Here is an 18,135-nt window from a genome sequence, read left to right on the forward strand (position 1 = left end):
GTTTGCCAACATAAGTATAAATGGACATCATTCAGATTCGTTTGTGCTTAATAATCTCTAGGGTAAAGAAAATCACTGTTATTAGGTACATTTGTTTACAAGCTTTTATCTCAAATCATCTGAAAACAATGGCAGGATCCTCTCAACAGTCTGACGTAACCTCACTTAATTCAACTGCCCGAACAAGAAATCAATATACTACCATATATGGGAGGAATGGTGTTGCATCGGATGGTGATGAGTTTGTTGACTCTAAAAAACCTATTGCTAAGCGTGTAGTAACTAATTTCTACACAACAAAAAACGGTAGCCAATTCTGTAAGGAGTGGTTTGAGTTAGTAAAGGAGGATCGCCAGTTACGTGAAGAATGCAACAGGTTAAGGATCTCAGTCCCGGAGTCATGTATCATTCCGTATCATGGCAGCGGCGTATGGATCAAGGAAGAGAATTTTGGACAGAGTTTGTTTCAAGATCTTGCCCTTGTTGAGCTGATGAATGGTGCAATGAAGAGCGATATCCGAAGGCACAAGAACGTAGAACTTGAAAAGAAAAGTGACGAAGAATGGTTTAAGATAATGTCTGATTAGTTTATTTTATATTTGAAGTCCTTTTTATTAGGTACGATGGAACTGTTTTTACTTCTAGGTTGTCCTAGTTATGGCTATATAATTTTCGTTGTTTCAATAAGAAAATTAAATGAACATTAACACGTTTAAAAGAGTGCATCACCTAGCTACCAATCACTAAAACAACATGGTAGTAAATGATTTTTGATTCTTGTAATCAGTTAACATGAAACATGCCAGTAGAACTTACCATTAATAAACATAAGATAATTCCCAAATTCAATTACAAAAGACCTACTTTCCGAAATTTAAGGTTTAATATCAAGTCTGAGAAAAACTAATTTACCATGAGGATGAAAATATGACTAAATCCACTCTACTAATGATGCCGCCTAAACTATTTCAAACAAACATAACAAGGTAAGCAATGTCAGCAACCAAAATCACTCCAGTTCTAAGCCTTGGGACAACGTTTGCTGTTAGCATAATGCCATGTCCGGTGACACCTTGAACAAGATCTTTTCTTTCTAGGTTTTTCAATGGAGGACCTTTTCCTCTTGATGCTCCGACGACCAACTTCCGGTGTAGTTTTTGGAGGAAGCACCACCCGTTCTGCCACCTCCGCTGGGACATCCCAAGTTTCTGGGCTCAGCACACCATAGATTTTAGGTTCATACATAGATCTCCAAACCGATGTTTTATAATATTCCCCACAAAGGCCTTCTTCTTTTATCTTATATGTCTCACACACTGCAAGTACGTGGGGACACGGAAGATGCTGATAGTCAAACACTTTGCACGTGCAAGACCTTCGGTCAAGATAGACGGTGTGCTGTTCTTCATAGTCAACCTCGTCCACTTCATATTCGTCCCCATCGACATGGCAAGCCACAAACCTTTTTTCCACAGCCCACCGTTCTTTGATTATATTCCGTGCATGTTGACTCAAAGGATCTTGCCGATCACGAGCTAGTTGTCTACGTTCGCAGAACCATTCCATAAGGAACCTGCGAATGTAATCGACTAAATGACAGATTGGAAGACCTTTAACATCATCTATTCTTGAATTGAAAGTTTCACAGGCGTTTGTAGTCATGAGAGTAAAACGACCTGTTCTAGCCTTCACCCTGGCCCACATTTCCGGTCCAAGATCCACTACAGATTTTAAAGCAGCGGGGCTCACTAAACCTAAGTCTCTCATAGCAAGTTCATACTCATCATTGCTAAACGCTTTTGCAGCTCTTGTAAATGCCACCGAAGCCGTGGCGTTGTGGTAGGTCTGTTTGATATTTTCTGCAAGGTCAAACATTACAGGATTGACCTATAAGTACAACATGAAGCATGCATATATATATATATATATGTATGAAATGTATCATACAACAGGGTGGACAACAAAACTTGTTTGGACTGTACATATATGCAATATGATGCCATTGATGCTACAAAACTTGTTCTGCCACCTCCGCTTGGACATTATATGCAATATGATGCTATTGTCATTGACTTCATAACTCTATCTAGATACGCACACATAAAGACCTACAGTCTGATAAGTTATACTAAACACAAATCAAGGTTAACGTTGTATCCATTCAGATAACTAACATCAAATCTATTTAAACACAAAACTCGTGTGTTTGTAGTATATAAAGTCTTGTTAAATACCTGAAAGATGGTGGATGCAGTATACTTGATTAGCACAAGGAAATGCCAACCTTATGGCTCTACCGATCGATGGGTGCCTGTTTGTTGCCACAACAACATCTTCATTCATAGCATACTTATCGCCAATTACTCCGACTAACTTTCTCATAAACCATTCCCAAGATTCATTATTCTCTGAATCAACAACAACAAAAGCAATAGGATAGATCGACTCGTCAGGATCCATTCCAACGGCTGACAGTAGAACTCCTTGGCGTGGCCCTGTAAAATGTGTACCATCAACCGCAAATGCGGGTCTGAAACAGTTTTTTAATCCTTCAATACATACTCCAAAAGCAAAGAAATAATATAGAAAAGAATCATCCGAATCAGTTACAATCTCGGTAACAGTACCCTTGTTACGAGCACCAAGCATGTGACTATAACCAACGAGGTGTTGGTACGATTCATCAGGGCTACCTTTGATCAGCTCAATACCACGCTTGCAAGCGCTGTATCCCTGCCGGTAATTGATAACCACTCCATAATCCCTTTTTATGTCCTTAACTAGTTGTTTGGGCATAAATGCCGCATCTAGTTCTTTGAATTTTTGCTTGAAAAGCTCTGCAATTCCAGTAGCGGCCGCTTTGGTTCTTAATTCAGGGTCAGTCCTTTTGTTGCTTTCACAAGTATGCACATCGTTTGCAACTGTGAGTTTCCACCACCCACAAGAATCTAAGGGAACTGCTCGCAGACGCCACTCGCATGTCTTGTATTTGCATTTGGCAATAAACCTCTGGATGTCGGATTTAAAAGCTTTGTACTCAAAATTTCTTTCTACTTTGGATATTGAAAGTATAAGTTTCATCTCCCCCTTGCTTTTGAAAGTGTTACCCACACATAGATCATTGTACTTCATATCCTTCGGGGGTTTAGGAATATCCAGAACCGGCGCTGGAGTTGTTGTCGCATCATGAAGACATCGGAGTTTCTTGGCTGATGGAGTCATTACTGGTTCAAGACATCTCCTAGCCTTTGGACCACTAGTACTCGCTGAAAAAATAAAACATTCAACATTAGTGTGACTATTTGGTCAGGAAAAACATAATACAAAAGTACAATAACAAGAGGGACAAATAAACGTACCTTTAACACCACCATCTCCCTTGATGGTTTCATTCTTGGACTGATAATCCTCACTGGAACACGACGTGAGATTGTTAAGAGGGGTCAAGGGAGTGTGGGGAAGCATCTTGGATCCGCTGTAATCTCCAGTAGTTGTTTTGGGAGTCACGGGAGGAATATCTACTTTTACTTCTTCTCCATATTTGATTGTGTAAAAGCTTGGGACTCCACATGTCTGGCCAACATAAAAAATCAACATTTCTTCACTAACAATTTTAATCCTTTGCTTAAATGAGGTTCTCGGGACATCTATGAGGCCATACACATCTAAACAAGGTTTGTGCACGAAACCTAAAACATCCATTGCTCTCTTCTTCACATCCTCAAAAGTGTACTTATCAGGTACCCCGCAAGATGTGTCATACCTTTGTAGTCATCATTACCTTTGTTGTGCACCCATTTACCATTGCAGTGGATGAGAACAACTTTGCTAATCATTATGGCGACGACAATTTAGGGTTCTAAAAGCAACTGCATTTCATGGTGTAGCAGCTGCCATGAAAAAGAAAAAAAAGATGAAAGAAGGAAGAAGAAGAAGATGAACCGCTAAAAAAAAGAATGAAGGTGGGTTATGTAAGGAAAAGAGGGGTGTAACGGGTTGTAAGGAAGGTGAAGCGTTAGGGTCCCGTCAAACGGTAGGATCCAGACTTCGAGAGTCTTGACCCTTGTAAAAATGTTATCACTTCGTTCATCCCCGTTGTCACCTACATGGCACCTACGTGGTCGACTTGAAAAAGGTCCTTAGCTAAGGGTCCCGACTTCTTAGTTAAAGGTCCTGACCCTGGTGCTATAGGTCCTTACCTTGTTCATTCTACTTGTCATCTACATGGCGCCTAGGTGGTCAAGTTAAAAGCTCCTTAAACTAAGATCCAGAGGGTCCTGACAGAGTCAGGACCTTCTTGAAGGGACCCTGCATACTTAAGTACATTAAAAAAAACGATTTCTAATATTTTTTTAATATACGTCTAGGGTTCGGTAAAGAGTCCGGACCCCTTGTATAGGACCCTGGCACTAAATAACCACATAAAAAATAATTATTTTAATTTTTGAAAGTTGGAAATAATATCAAACAACTAAGAGTCCTGTACTATTAGAGGCATAAATGTCATATAGTGACATTTTTGGTAGATTGGGGTTAGGGGTGACACTTTTGGAAACCCATTTCCAAAAGTGTCATTTCCACCAATTGAGCCTGCCCGTTAAAATACTATTCACTTTTGGAAACCCATTTCCAAAAGTGTCATTTCCACCAATTGAGCCTGCCCGTTAAAATACTATTCACTCAGTTTCTTTCTATCGCTCTCGCTCTCCTTCTCTCGATTTTTCCCAGAAATTCAAATTACAATCGTTTGTCGAAATGGTGATTCAGGTACTTTTCGTGTATGCAAATTGATTTTATCTATGATCCAAGATCTCAAAGATCATTTGGATTACATTAGAGTCTGCGATTCAAGATTGTAGTTTAAATCTGAATCTAGATTTTTTTTTTTTTTTTTGTGGGGGTTGATATAATTACAGTATTTCATTGAAGTTTCAACTATTATCGAGTCGCTGATAGTCTTATTTTGGGTTGAAATTTAGAATAGAACGATTTAGTTTCAAATTTGGGGTTCAGGGTTTGAATATTCTGTTGAGTTGGAAAACTAGGGATGCATTGATCATTGAGGTGATAATTTCCCATATAATTTCAGAGAGAACGTGAATTTTGTGTATAATTTGTAAACATTGATGATGATTTATAATCAACTGGTGTTCCGTTACTGTATCATTGTCCTGTATTAGTTTGTTAATCATGTTCTGTTTAGTAGACAACAACAGTTACCTAGATACTGGCTAAAGCTGAACTTAAATGGATGATCTATTGAGTTAGTTTGAACACTTTGTGGTTCATATGTGCATTAGTGGTTACGATTCTATTATATAGGTGATATTATTGTGAAATTGATTGTGTTTTTGGGCGGTTTTTAGTTTGTATCCATGTTATAGTGAAATTGATTTGTTGAGTGTGATTACAGGTTATAGCTACTGAAGGCTTGAGCCATTTTCTACAGCTTCTGGAGTTTGGATGATTGCAGTGCTCCTGCTCGTTTCCAGAAATATTCCCATGAAGGTTTTCTTCTTCTGTTCCCGGCCATGTGTTTTCTTTTGTTGGTATTATAGAAATTAGAATTCGTAGAGAGATTTGCAGGCTTTTTAATTGTAGCTTTATTGGATACTGAGTTTTGGCATACTGTAAAGAACTTCATTATATCATTTGGCACTCAACTTGTTTTGAGTTGCACAAAAAACCTTTCATGTTATCAGTTTTCTGATAGAAGTCTTTGCATTATATTTGTGCAATTCTGAAGATGGCTTTGCAAAGCATGTTACTAATATCTTGTCGTCTGTGACTAGTTGAACAATTGTTTCTTGTCTATCCAAAATCTATTTTGTAACTCAAAATCTATTTTGCAAAGCATGTTACTAATATCTTGTCGTCTGTGACTAGTTGAACAATTGATACTTTTTAAGTGTTGTTCAGCCTTAGTTTAGACTGACAAGTTTCAGTTAATTCCGTAGAATCTGAAACTCAGTAATACTATCTTGGGCTGGGTTGTTGCTGATACTACAAACTTTGTTATTGTGTACGAAGATTTTTCATGTTTGACTAACATTGAATGCTTATTTCTTCACAGGAAAACTTAAAGTGTCTTCCTAAAAGCAGACCATTTCAAAGATACTAACTTTAGTGATAAAGCAGACCATTTATCACTCTCATCGGTTTTAGCTTTCAAATTTATGATAAGTCCAGTACAGTAGTAGATGCTCCTGTCTATTATTTTTCTCTTTTGCAATAAAATCCAAAAGTGTCATAAATTAACACCTAACTATGAAACTTGTTGTGAGAGCAGAACAACATTGGCTATACGCATACTCAAGATTCCTACATATGTCTTCTGGCTTACATATGCTAAATTTTGATCTTGGTTATGTGTTACTTGGAACCAGGCGGTGAAGAAGAAAAATAACTAGGTTGTTTTTCAACAGCTGCTCACGATACCCGTAGGAGAGTCTCAGCCCAAGGTGTTAATGCAGCAAGCCTGTCTAAGTATTAATCCAGTGGCTAACTATTCAGCTGTTACTAGAGATCCTATGGTGAGTTAACTTACTTTGGCCATGATCTAAATTCAGCTTTTATTCCGTCTCCGAATTCTCTGTTTTTAGCATCTAAGCCACAAATCTGTTGATATTATTGTCAGGTAATCATTAGTAGTCGATTTAATTTGAGTTTGTTACGCAGATTTATCTCTTTTATCCTGTGCTTTGATATCTGCTTCAGTTGAGGCTTAACTTCATATTCGTTTTGTGGCTAAGCATGACTCCTGCATATGAGGAGGTAATTCCCGTTACTTTTTATTCTTTTTTGTTTTATTTTTGTTTCCTGGATTTATAGTTTAGAGGTCATAAGAAATTGTATGACTTCCACTCTCTTTCAAGGGGCTTCTATGGGTCCTGTTATTCAGATGGCTATGGATATTGACTTCACGTAATTATAGATGCATAAGCATTGTTGTTTTTTCGTCGCTGTGGGTATCTGTTAGTATATTAACCAGAGAGGAAATATTAATTTGTTACTTTTGTTCTTTTAGATGATAGTTCATTGGCTCATATTAGGAGGTTAAAGCTATCACCAACTGATGCAGGCGATATACCCGATTTTGTCTTATGTTTTTGGTTCTTGCTTGTAATGGAAAGCACCAGCATCAAGCCAGGGTTGATTTGGATGCGTTTCTCCGTGAAAGAGTAGTGAATTTGTGTCCTGGTATTACGTTGTTCCTCGTATTCTTTTCAATAATAAATTAATTTTACAAAACCAGGTGGATAAAGAAACAATTAAACATAAAATTGCAGAAGAGCAAAGTTCCAGGAGATATTTACCGGATTAGATTAATCGTCGTGATATTGTGAAGCATGATTCTTCTAGAGTGGAAGTGTCTTCTGGAAATTCGTTTGGTGGTGAGAAGAACGTTAGATACGCGGGGCAGAGAAAGGTTGGCAGTTGGCACTAGCCTTATTTGACATTAGTTATCTGAATTTAAGTTTATTGTTGAATTCTCATCTAACTTGAGCAACTGGATACTGTTGCGAAGATTGTCAAGGATTCCCTCGACATCAATCTTCAGTGGAGAGAATATTAGGTTCTGTGAGTTCACAATCTGCAATAGCAGGTACTGTACATCTTTTTGATTGTCATCAGGTTGAGAGTGTCAAATACTATCTCTTGTCATTAATCATTTGATTGTCATAATCAATCCTTAACCTCTGGTCATTAAAAAGGCAAATGGTGCTCAGGGTACTTGTCTATCTACCACCGTCTCAGTTCATCATTAAGTCTAGCATTAGTGTTTCTCTTATGTTCTTACTTGTTGTCTTTATCTTAGTCAGCTTTAATTTTCAATCTGCTCTTTTACACCATCATTGCAGTCGTTGTCTAGACATTGTAGTTCACTGTCTATTGAGTGACCAACTCGAATACCCATGTTTGCAGGTAAAGTATTTGGCAGAAGCTGTTGCTTCTGGGATAAGAAACACAATCCAGGGTTTTGGAAGGGGATGTTTCAGGAAGATGGATGGGCATAAAATTAATATTACTTTGAATAGTTCTTTTCTGTTTGAGTAATCATCTTTGGCGAATGCAGTTTAAGAAACACTTAACTGATGCAAAGTTCCTGTATCTCGTTACTCGCATCGATTACCTGGTAATCTTCTTCTTTTTCCTACAAAAAATCCATCTTGAATTTGATTTTCAACTCAGCAGGATAGTGATTGGTCTGCTGCAAAAGAAGAGGCTTGTAATTAACTGTAGTTCAAATTTGTGGGTTAGTTAATGCGAATTTTCATTTTCAAAAACTCAAGTTCTCAACTACAAGACTGGATTATGCAGCTTCCGCCAGCAGCAAGGCAACAAATACCAGAAGTATTTTAATAATTTCCATAAAAAGTATTATTAATCAAACCTAACAGATAATCAATGTTCAAGGGGAAGACTCTGCTTCACTTCACTAAGCTATTCTTACTACAATTCAAATTTAAAGCTAAAGCCAATTTAAAGATTTCAACACACTTTGAGCTCATTGATTATCCAAAGTATTACCAACCTACTTACTTAAAACCTGGGCACCCTTCAACCATAATACCATGTTGAGTTGGGCAAGTAGCCAAGGGACAGTGATCACCTTCGGTTCCCCACCACTTTAATATCACATTCCTATTATCTAGTGCGAAGAAGATTAACACGCCCATCAAGGCTGTCCCAGTATCCAACGCTGCCGACAAAACGTAGTTGTATTTCTGCCACCATCCTTTCTTGTACTTGAACACAAAGTAGTTGAATACCATCCCTGTGATTAGCCAACAAGCAATGTTTGTAGGGCTTGCTGGAGGCATGCCGGCGAATCCATAACATATCAGTGGTATGTTGATCAATGGAATCCATTTCTTCTCAGGGAAGATTTTGCTCATCAACCAAATTGGTACTGGCAAAACAGCTCCTACGAGGTATAACCACACCAAGTTTCGATACATTCCACCTGGTCCGAATAATCTTTCTGGTCCAATTAGACCCCATATAACAAAAGCATTGAAGGTGGTTTTGTATTTTGGACAAGTCCATGGACCATCTGGATGCAGACCATCAACATCACATATGTTTTCGATATTCTCAAGCATCCACCATGCAACTCCCAGGTTGACAATACCAGCTATAATTGTTCCAGCAAGCTTCATCATATAAAGACATCTTTAGTTAGTAAAGCTTTTACATTATGCACACACTATAACATTGCCTTATTTCTGATATGCTTGAAGTTTCATACCTGTGCGGTGTACATACACTTAGGTGGAATTTTCATGTAGTGACCAAGTTTTAGATCGGATAAAAACGAGAGTGCATGAACAGTACTAATACGTCCATATATTTTGAAAAGCAGACTTGCAATGGGTTTTTCTTTTAGGATATAGCCAAACATAAACTGTGCTATTATGTCATATCCCGGTTGCTGCAACATAACCACAAAAACATCCAATAGTTAGTGCAAGATCTGATTTTACTGATGTCTTATTTTTTGTACTGAAAATCAATGGAAAGAGGGAAAATCTAAAAGAGATTGAATGTGAATACTTGGTTGGTGGTTGCTTGAACGACTCCAATGGGTAAGGTAACGACAAAAGCCAATACGAATGCCAAAATCATCCCCCACCAAGGAAGCTGAATATCTTTTTTCCAAATGAAAGACATTGAGAGAGACAAACCAATGCTTCCTCCCAAGAGAATAAGATACCACCACTGAGGGACGTCTTCGTAAGCCTTCATTAATTTTGCATGTATGTCCAATCTCACATTCACATTTTCCCATGCTGATTTAGTTTGTTTCCAAATGGCACTGCAAGATTCCAAGTCAGTCAAGACCAGATACCAACAATTAATTTGATGCGAGGTTTTCTAACTTTATAATGAACTACATAAGATGAACAAGTAAAATATACCTGCCATGAAAGAGCGCAACATGAACGATAGTAGATGAAAATCTTGCGAATCCGGATCCAATTGAAAGAGCGAATAACGTTCCGAGATATAACTTTCCATAATTTTCATAAGCCTCAACGTCAAGACCATATTGTGGATTCAGGATCTTGTTGATTTCATACTTTTGACCGGCAGAAGTGAAAAGTTTATTTGAAAACATAGGGAACTTTCTGTAATCAAAAGTATTATATTTCCAATAACAGATAGGAATGATTATGTAAACGAACATAATGAATCCAACTGCAATATTGAGAATTGAAACCCATGGTGTAATTAGTGGACTTCCATGGTAAGCTGAAATTCCTGCCCAATCAAGAGTGAAAGCACCAATACCAAGTCCATGATGACCAGATCCAATCTGTTGAGCAGTAATGCTATGGGGCCATACCCAACAAATCCATGAAAAAAAGGTCAAGACTGTGAAAAGATAACCAGGTAATGCGTAGTAAACGAAACTTGCCGCCATGAAAATGAGGAAGAATTTCATTCTTGTTAGGCCCCTAGAATTTGGATCCTTCTCATGAAGAGCTCTGTGAATTTGTTATAATTATAGTTAGTAACTTTTAACTGTGCTCAAATATTTAGAATCATATGAGCTAGAAAGAATAGATCTGCAAATCAAACATGAATTCTGTATAAAGCGTCTCATATTTGAAGCCGGAGTACCTGAAGAAAGAAACCTGAGCAAGGTTTGATGGCCACCACATTTCAGATGGATCAACCAAATACCTCTTCAACAACCCTGCCCATCCATACCCCAATATCTGCAGCAAAGTACAATTATTGCAATTAAGCTAGTAAAATACAACAATATCGCAAAACCAAAAGAAGATTAAGACAATATGCACAAAATTAAAGCCGAAAGCAAAAAAAATAGAAAAAATAAGACAAGGAATGAAAATACCTGAGTAGTCAAGACAATAAGAAGAGCACAAAGGAAGCTCATGTTTTGTTTATAAAAACCTTTCATGACAGTAATAGCACCAATAGAATAAGCATCACCACCACCACTTGAAACACCACAGTTTGCAAAAATTGTGATAATAACATGTTCTTTTATATTAAAAGGTCCAGGATTTAAGCTAAATGTTCTCCCTAGCATTATTATATTCCTTTTTGGAAGTACACTAGCCATGAATCTACCAATTGGTAGGACTATCATTTGCATTAAGATTGCAGATATTACTAAAGGTTGAGTTCTATAGGTGAAGAATGTATTTAGACAGATAAGTATGGTACAAGAAAGTGTACCAAGAACCCATGCCCTAAATGTCATTACTGGTAAAGAAGGGTCATCGGTTTCTGGTACTACTAGTTTAACCTCTTCGATTGGTGAATGATCTGTTTCTTCTTCTTCTTCGATCGGTTGTTCATCATATAGTGTTCCTTTTTCTTGTGGATGATTGAGTACCGTTTCTTCTGATTGATGTGTGATCTCATTTGATGACTCCATTTTAGCCTCAATTAATTCTAGTTTTGAAGAACTGAAAAATGAAGATGAGATTCAGATCCGCCGCTATGGTTTTTAGGGTTAGGTTTAACGCAGCAGAATACTTATAAGGGTTATATCTGCCCGTTTAATTAGGGTTTAATTTACTTCCGTTGATTTCTTGATCTAATCGGGTGATCCGTTATTTTGACTGCCCAAACTTGTGGTCGGGCATATGTGTTTTCGACGGTTGTGATTGTGTATTCAAGACACGTGAAGAGTTTAGTCCGAATGTAATTTGAATTGCAGGGTCAATTTGAGGTCCATGACTCGTTGGCATCATCCACATTTAAAAGACTCAAATTAAGCGTGTAATCTTCATGGACCTTTAAACAAAATGTTCGGGTGGTATTTGACGAGAGGGGACTACGGTCCTGATCCTACTACTATTCAAGCTACTGCTGATGAAGTTTCTCAAGGGATTTTGTAGTGTGATTTGGAAATGGCACCATGAATGAAAATGAGGTTTGAGTGACATATATATTTAATTCTGTAGTGTGTTTAATTTGAGTTCATTCGTTTAGTTCTTAATTGTAACGCTTTGTTGTGTTGCCCGAGTAGTTGCAAATAGAGCGTCTGAGATACTTAGACCCAAGCTTAGAAGCTATACTTGCAGAAGAATTCATGGATTCTAATGTTGATGGTCTTTTAAAAGATGACAATCCGTTGCATAACAAGGCTTGGAAGGGCAAGCTCTTGTTTAAAGTTGATGTTCCAAGTAACTTGGATATTCCTCCTATAATCATTCAGGAATGAATTTCTATGCTCCAGATCATCTGTGCCATCATATTCCCTGTCCATCTGTGTGGGTAAAATACCCGACGGCCACGTGTCAACATCCTAAGAGATGAACATATGATGAGATGATAAGGTTGGAGCACCGAATCATTCTTTGAGATAAGGATTTGTCTCAGTCGAGGCAACTGCACAAACGTCACATGAATGACACGTGCGTATAAAAGTCTAATCTGCTCAGACGGTCAAGTCTAAAAAGCAAGACCGCATTTAATGAAGGATAAGAACAGGACTTGGGTAGTTGGGCACCGTGACGGAAGACTCAGACGATCTATACTATGACCCAGAGGTGATGGAGCACGAGGTTCTCCACAGAAGGGCAACACGATCCAAGGGAGAGCGATACAACTCGGAGGGAGGACCAAGTATGCCATCACGAGGGACGGTATAGAACGAGTCTGAGGGAGCCAGGACGAAGGAAGACAGCTCACCTAACTCGGACGATCAAGCAACCACGAGTTTATTCTGTCTATAAATACCAGTCCATGTACCAGGAGATGGAAAACTTATGTAATCTTAGATGGTCTTTTTACAGAGAATTCCTGAGAGAGACTTAGATAGAGAGAAAGTAAGAAATCTAGAAGGGATCTGTAATACTTTCAAGGGTAAGACCTTATAATCAATAAGAAAACATCTTCTTCTCTGTGGACGTAGGTCTTCATGGCCGAACCACGTTATATGCTTGTGTCAATCTTTACATTTCATATTATTTACATCTTGTTTATGTTGAATCTTGTATGTTTAAATAGTTTTTAGTCTTTAATCTTAATTGGGTGTAGTAGTCAGAAAATATACAACTACATTTTGGCGCTAGAAACAGGGAGGTATGAAGATCTAATCTACCTCCCTAACAACAACTCTATATTGTTTTCATAATCTCTGTAAGAAAAGTGTTTTCACAGTACAAAATAGATTTATGTTGAGATGAACGAGTAGAGCTCGGACTCAAAAAGGATCTTCACGATCTGAAAAGTCTAGAAGAACCTCAAGATCAACAGATCTACGTTTTTTCGCTAATTTTCTTTAAGATTTCTTGTTATTTTCGAGATTTTTAAAGCCTACCTCAAGTAGCACAGGAGAGTTGTAGATCGATTAAACATGGAGTTTTAAATTCTTCGGTGCTCAAATGATCTCCTCCATGAAAGGGTTGTTAAGAGATGCTAGTCAGTAAACTACATAAGGAAGCAATCACCTTATGAGAGTTGAAAAAGACGAACTTTTCATGATGTTCATCATCAAACTCACCATAATCTTGGAATCTCCTTCTTAAAAATTTAAATTTAAGTCAAGGAGAGGAATTAATGAGTATATAATTAGTCATCAAACTCTAAGTTTGTTTGAAATCATAAGTTAAAAGATGATGAGATATATTTCCTAGAATGAGAAAAACGTACTCAATCGTCATAATTAGTTTTGGCATTTTGGGTTTTTTTGTTTACCTTCCTGGGTGAATACTTGAATGCTATATATGTAATTTCTTTTTGTGATAACGATATTCATCTACAATGGATCATGGACGATCCAATGTTAACTAATATGTTGAAAAGTTCAGAAAGAAAATGCAATTAAAACATCGATGACCATAGAGTTCTTATAAGATAAGAGGGAAACACTCGTAGGGTCTGGTTTAGGGCAAAAAAGAATCAGGGCCGGCCCTGAGATAACAATACATTGCTTAACATGGCTTGGAAGGACAAGGCTCTTGTTTCAAGTTGATGTTCCAAGTACCTTGGATATTCCTCCTATTAGCATTTCACTTTAATGAATTATATATGCGTTTATTTTCCTCATCAAACTTAAAGACATTTCACTTTCTAACAGACTGAAATAAGGTGTGGCCTCCGGGAATCATTTTAGTACTCATATAGATATAGTCGTATAAGCGATGCATATGCGCTGTAACAAAATTTCATGAACGAAAAGAAAAACAAAGAAATAACGAAGTTGTAAAGGTAATTTATTATCTGCATATCTTAAGAAAAATATTTTGTAATTTATTTTCTAAGCAGAGAATTGCAACCTTGCCATATTGGGGTATACCCAATTTTAAGTGGACTCTTATTAAGGGATAAGGGGGAGTCCTAATGGATAAATTTACAAAACTATCCTTGCTTTTTTTTTAATTCTTATTACCCTAAATCAGTTTTCATTTTTTTCTTCTCTTCTTCTTCTCCTCCACCTCTACCTCACCGGCTTCTCTATCCCATAACATTGAAAACTCGTCGTAATCGTCGATTCGAAAATTCTGATTTATATTTAAACAAGGAGCCACCGCGGCCTAGGGATAGTCATATGAAAAACACAAATAGAAAATGCAGTGAATACAACCTTGGAATTGCAAATTTAGTTCAAAAGAAAGAGAAGAAAAAAGGAGTTGAAGAAGAAGAATAAACGCCAATGAAAAAGGAGAAATGACGCGATTGAGAAAGTAAGGGCCTACTTAAACTCACTCCGTCCAGTACTTCAATTTCATGTTTGCATGTCAAATTAGATCAGAAGAATCGAATTTGTGAATTTGCAGTAGTTTAGCCGGCAAGTGTTTCTTCCACGACCATTCCGACTTTTCATATTTAGGGTCAGTCGCTAAGCAGTCAACCACGAGATGACGCTACTTCACCTTCTAGATTGAAATGCAGGAATGCAAATGTTTCTAAATTGAATAAGAAAAATCACTTTTCTCATGTTTTCACCATAGGTTCAGATAAATAGTATATCAATCAACCGCTTCCCTTCCATGTACTAGTATTAAATCTATCTTGCAGTTTCTGCTTTAATCCATAGCTTCTCTGAAAATCTGCTTGCTTACTTAGTTTATACGGTCTAAGAATTCTCAAAAAGAGTTGGCAAGCAAAGGTTTGGGCCGCACCAGCTGGTGTGTGATTGTATCTACTGATGAGAGGGGTGCTTGCCACCGCACTTTTAAATCTCAAGTCATTCTTGGATGGAAAATGGGTTATCAAAAGAATGATTTTTTTTTAGGGACCATGGCTTTTTTGAGGGGACCATAGTTTTATTAGACCACCTTCCCTATAGTGATAAGGGTGTCCTAAAACGTTGAAATGACTAACCTACCCTTAACCTAATTTAATTTAAAACCAACCTAATAACCACCTATATATATATAACCACCACCTCCTCCCACCACCACCTCCGATTATCACCAACCACCGATTACCACCACCACCTCCTCCCACCACCACATCCACCGCCTATTTAAGAAATGTAACAACATCAATGCGATCACAATTAAGTTCTGTTACATGATAATTTTATCGAGTGTAAAAGACGCCAATCGCAGCCTGATTCTGCCATGGGACCACTCCAGAGGTATTTTCCAACAAACCCTTCACTTTAATTTGATTTTGATTGCTTCAATCGAATAGAAATCATCAAAATAGGGTTTTAGTAGGAGTTACAGAGCCATGTTCGGTTAGGCCGATTTTCCAAAAAAACCTAGTTTACTAACAGAACTTCTTGAAAATGAAGAACACGAAGAACAGTTCGGTTCTATTGGATTTAAAACTAAGTCACCGAACTCTCTGTTCGGTTGTTTCGCAAAAAATTTTAAAACTACAAAGTAACCGAACTCCACCCTTAGAAACGAAAAAAACAAATCTAGTCTAACCGAACTTTGTTGTTTTGGCCACTATCTTGAGTTCCAAAATAACCGAACTTAGCCAATAGAGTTCGGTTTTTTCGCAAAAAATTTTAATACTACAAAGTAACCGAACTTAGCCAATAGAGTTCGGTTGATTCGCAAAAAATACTTTTAACCGAACTCCTTGTATTAGAACAACAGAAGTCCATAAGTTCGGTTCCTTTGCGAAATAAGGATATCACCGAACTTTAGTTTACGAAAATAATGAGAAGTCCACAAGTTCGGTCCGTTCGCAAAAATGTTAAGTTTTCTTTGTAACCGAACTCTACCTTTGAAACTTCGTAACCGAACTCTACCTAATTCGCCAAGAAATAAATTTCGTAGTAACCGAACGTTTGCCTAATTGCATATATGCATATATAAGCCCAGTTCGGTTGATTCGCAAAATCTGTTGAAGTTTGCGAACCAACCGAACTTCTAATACTAGGTTACTTTCAACCTGCAGTTCGGTTGGGAACTTGGTTGCGTTGAAGTTTGCGAACTAACCGAACACACAAGATGTACCCAAATAAATTGTTAAGTTCAAAGTTCGGTTACCTACCATTTTATCCTAGGTAACCGAACATTACACTGTACGACCAAAACCTCCATTAACGAGCGAGTTCGGTAACCTGCGTGTTTGGAAAATGTAACCGAATTACATTTTCAGGTGTGTTCGGTTACATGTTCTTGACATATGGTAACCGAACTGACCCAAATCTACATAAAAATTTTCATTTTTTTTGAAAGTTTGGAGCAATTTAACCAACATTATCTAAGTTTGAAGCACACCTGGGTACCCAAATACCCTTCCTCAGGTTGTAGTTGGTAAAATCCATCGTTTTTCATGTTTTCCTTCATCATCTTCTCTAACTTTACTCTCTCAGTAATTCTACTTCTTCAAAAAAAAATCATCTGATTTTTTATCTCACTAATTATCCTTAACTTAATCATCTCACTAATCATTACACTAACTATTATTAACACTAACTAATCATCACCCAAAATTAATCAGGAGAGTAATTTAGGTATTAATATAAATATCCAGATAAAGAGTGACCTAAATTTACTTCTAATGTCTTTACCTAAAATAAAACCATGGTCCCAAAAAAGATCATGGTCCCCAAAAAAATCGTTCGATCAAAATGGATTGCAAGTTCAACTTGAACTTGAACTGCTAGTGCCAATTTCATTTGTCAGAGGCCCATTTGTGACCATCTTTATGCTGGCTTGGTTGAACTGCTTCTAGTGCCAATTACAATTATGTTCCTATCTTCTCGGATAGGAAGTAAGAGAGTGTTTGTTTATTTTTCCGACTCTAAATGACTATTCTGAATCTGACCCCTAGTTAGTAAGTTCGCGAATGATTCGCGAATCATTCGCGAATTTTTCCGTATCACGAATTTTACCGTCTTATTCGCGTACGTTTAGAACTCCGAACCCAAGTCGCGTATTATGTGGCATTCCCGGATTATTCGCGAACCGTTCACGAATTTTACGTATTCCGAATGATACGTCCGCTTAATTCGCCATAAATTCTTTAGCTTTTACTTTTCAAAGACTCCATTTTTTGGGCTTTACTGCCTTCCGAGCATACACAACCGAATATTAGACGTGTTGTAATTTTAATGAAACAAAAACGACTGAAGAGATTTGAAGGTGAGAGATCTCAAACTCACTAACCAAACATCTAAACCACCATACGACGTCCTCTTGGATAACTAATGTTGTATATATTATTAATATCATCATATTAAGTTTATTTTTTCTTTAAATAACTCACACATATGCATAAAAATTAGTCTATGACCTTATAAATACAAATTATTTGTTATATATAGATACCGAATTTTCAGAGCCGAACTCACATTTATAAATCGAATTATACACGTACGTATGCCGTTCCGAAGTACTGACGAATCACGTCCCGTTGACCGAATTTTGGACTGAATCTGAATTTTACAAAACCGTATAATACTCGTACGTTTGCCGTTCCGTACGTTTGCCGAATCCCGAATTGCTAACTAGGATCTGACCTGTCACATCGACTCTATAATGTAGTCTAAATTGTGTAAAAAATAAATAAAATATGACTGAGTCATACCGCAAGTCATATACTACAAAAATGAGAAAATAAAGAATCTAATATCTGATTCAGGTTGCTTCGAACTGAGTGAAAAATGAGAGGTCCATAGGGCTTTGTCTCTATAGATTTTTCTCGGGAGATTCTCACGGGAAGTAATGTAGCCCC

The 18,135-nt window shown here is 37.3% G+C and overlaps 2 protein-coding genes and 1 long non-coding RNA gene across 3 annotated transcripts; 1 reads left to right on the forward strand and 2 right to left on the reverse strand.

The window, feature by feature from the left end:
• Positions 1-1,020: 1,020 nt before the first annotated feature.
• LOC113332316 lies at positions 1,021-3,702 on the reverse strand. Its single transcript, XM_026578870.1, has 3 exons — positions 3,360-3,702; positions 2,235-3,266; positions 1,021-1,859 (listed from the first exon to the last, which is right to left on the reverse strand). Exons 1-3 carry the CDS (start codon positions 3,700-3,702, stop codon positions 1,021-1,023), a joined length of 2,214 nt encoding a protein of 737 aa, XP_026434655.1.
• Positions 3,703-4,641: 939 nt separating this feature from the next.
• Positions 4,642-8,257, forward strand: LOC113332292. Its single transcript, XR_003351434.1, has 8 exons — positions 4,642-4,767; positions 5,414-5,508; positions 6,387-6,533; positions 6,679-6,774; positions 7,028-7,200; positions 7,290-7,429; positions 7,529-7,606; positions 7,927-8,257. It is a non-coding gene; the product is annotated as an uncharacterized LOC113332292 (long non-coding RNA).
• Positions 8,258-8,319: 62 nt separating this feature from the next.
• Positions 8,320-11,472, reverse strand: LOC113332290 (oligopeptide transporter 3-like). The gene is made up of 6 exons (XM_026578854.1): positions 10,868-11,472; positions 10,630-10,727; positions 9,924-10,493; positions 9,559-9,820; positions 9,254-9,436; positions 8,320-9,158 (listed from the first exon to the last, which is right to left on the reverse strand). The coding sequence occupies exons 1-6, from the start codon at positions 11,414-11,416 to the stop codon at positions 8,541-8,543; spliced, it is 2,280 nt and encodes a 759-aa protein (XP_026434639.1). The 5' UTR covers positions 11,417-11,472; the 3' UTR covers positions 8,320-8,540.
• Positions 11,473-18,135: the final 6,663 nt, after the last annotated feature.

This window comes from Papaver somniferum, unplaced genomic scaffold (assembly GCF_003573695.1).
Source record: "Papaver somniferum cultivar HN1 unplaced genomic scaffold, ASM357369v1 unplaced-scaffold_131, whole genome shotgun sequence".
Taxonomy (NCBI): Eukaryota; Viridiplantae; Streptophyta; class Magnoliopsida; order Ranunculales; family Papaveraceae; genus Papaver; species Papaver somniferum.

Coding starts and splice junctions, on each gene's coding strand:
- LOC113332316 (XM_026578870.1), bottom strand. CDS start 3,702: ATGGATGTTTTAGGTTTCGTGCACAAACCTTGTTTAGATGTGTATGGC. Junction 3,267..3,359: donor GGGAGATGGTGGTGTTAAAG/GTACGTTTATTT, acceptor TTATTTTTTCAG/CGAGTACTAGTGGTCCAAAG. Junction 1,860..2,234: donor CTGCATCCACCATCTTTCAG/GTATTTAACAAG, acceptor TTGACCTTGCAG/AAAATATCAAACAGACCTAC.
- LOC113332290 (XM_026578854.1), bottom strand. CDS start 11,416: ATGGAGTCATCAAATGAGATCACACATCAATCAGAAGAAACGGTACTC. Junction 10,728..10,867: donor TTATTGTCTTGACTACTCAG/GTATTTTCATTC, acceptor ACTTTGCTGCAG/ATATTGGGGTATGGATGGGC. Junction 9,437..9,558: donor TTCAAGCAACCACCAACCAA/GTATTCACATTC, acceptor GTTATGTTGCAG/CAACCGGGATATGACATAAT.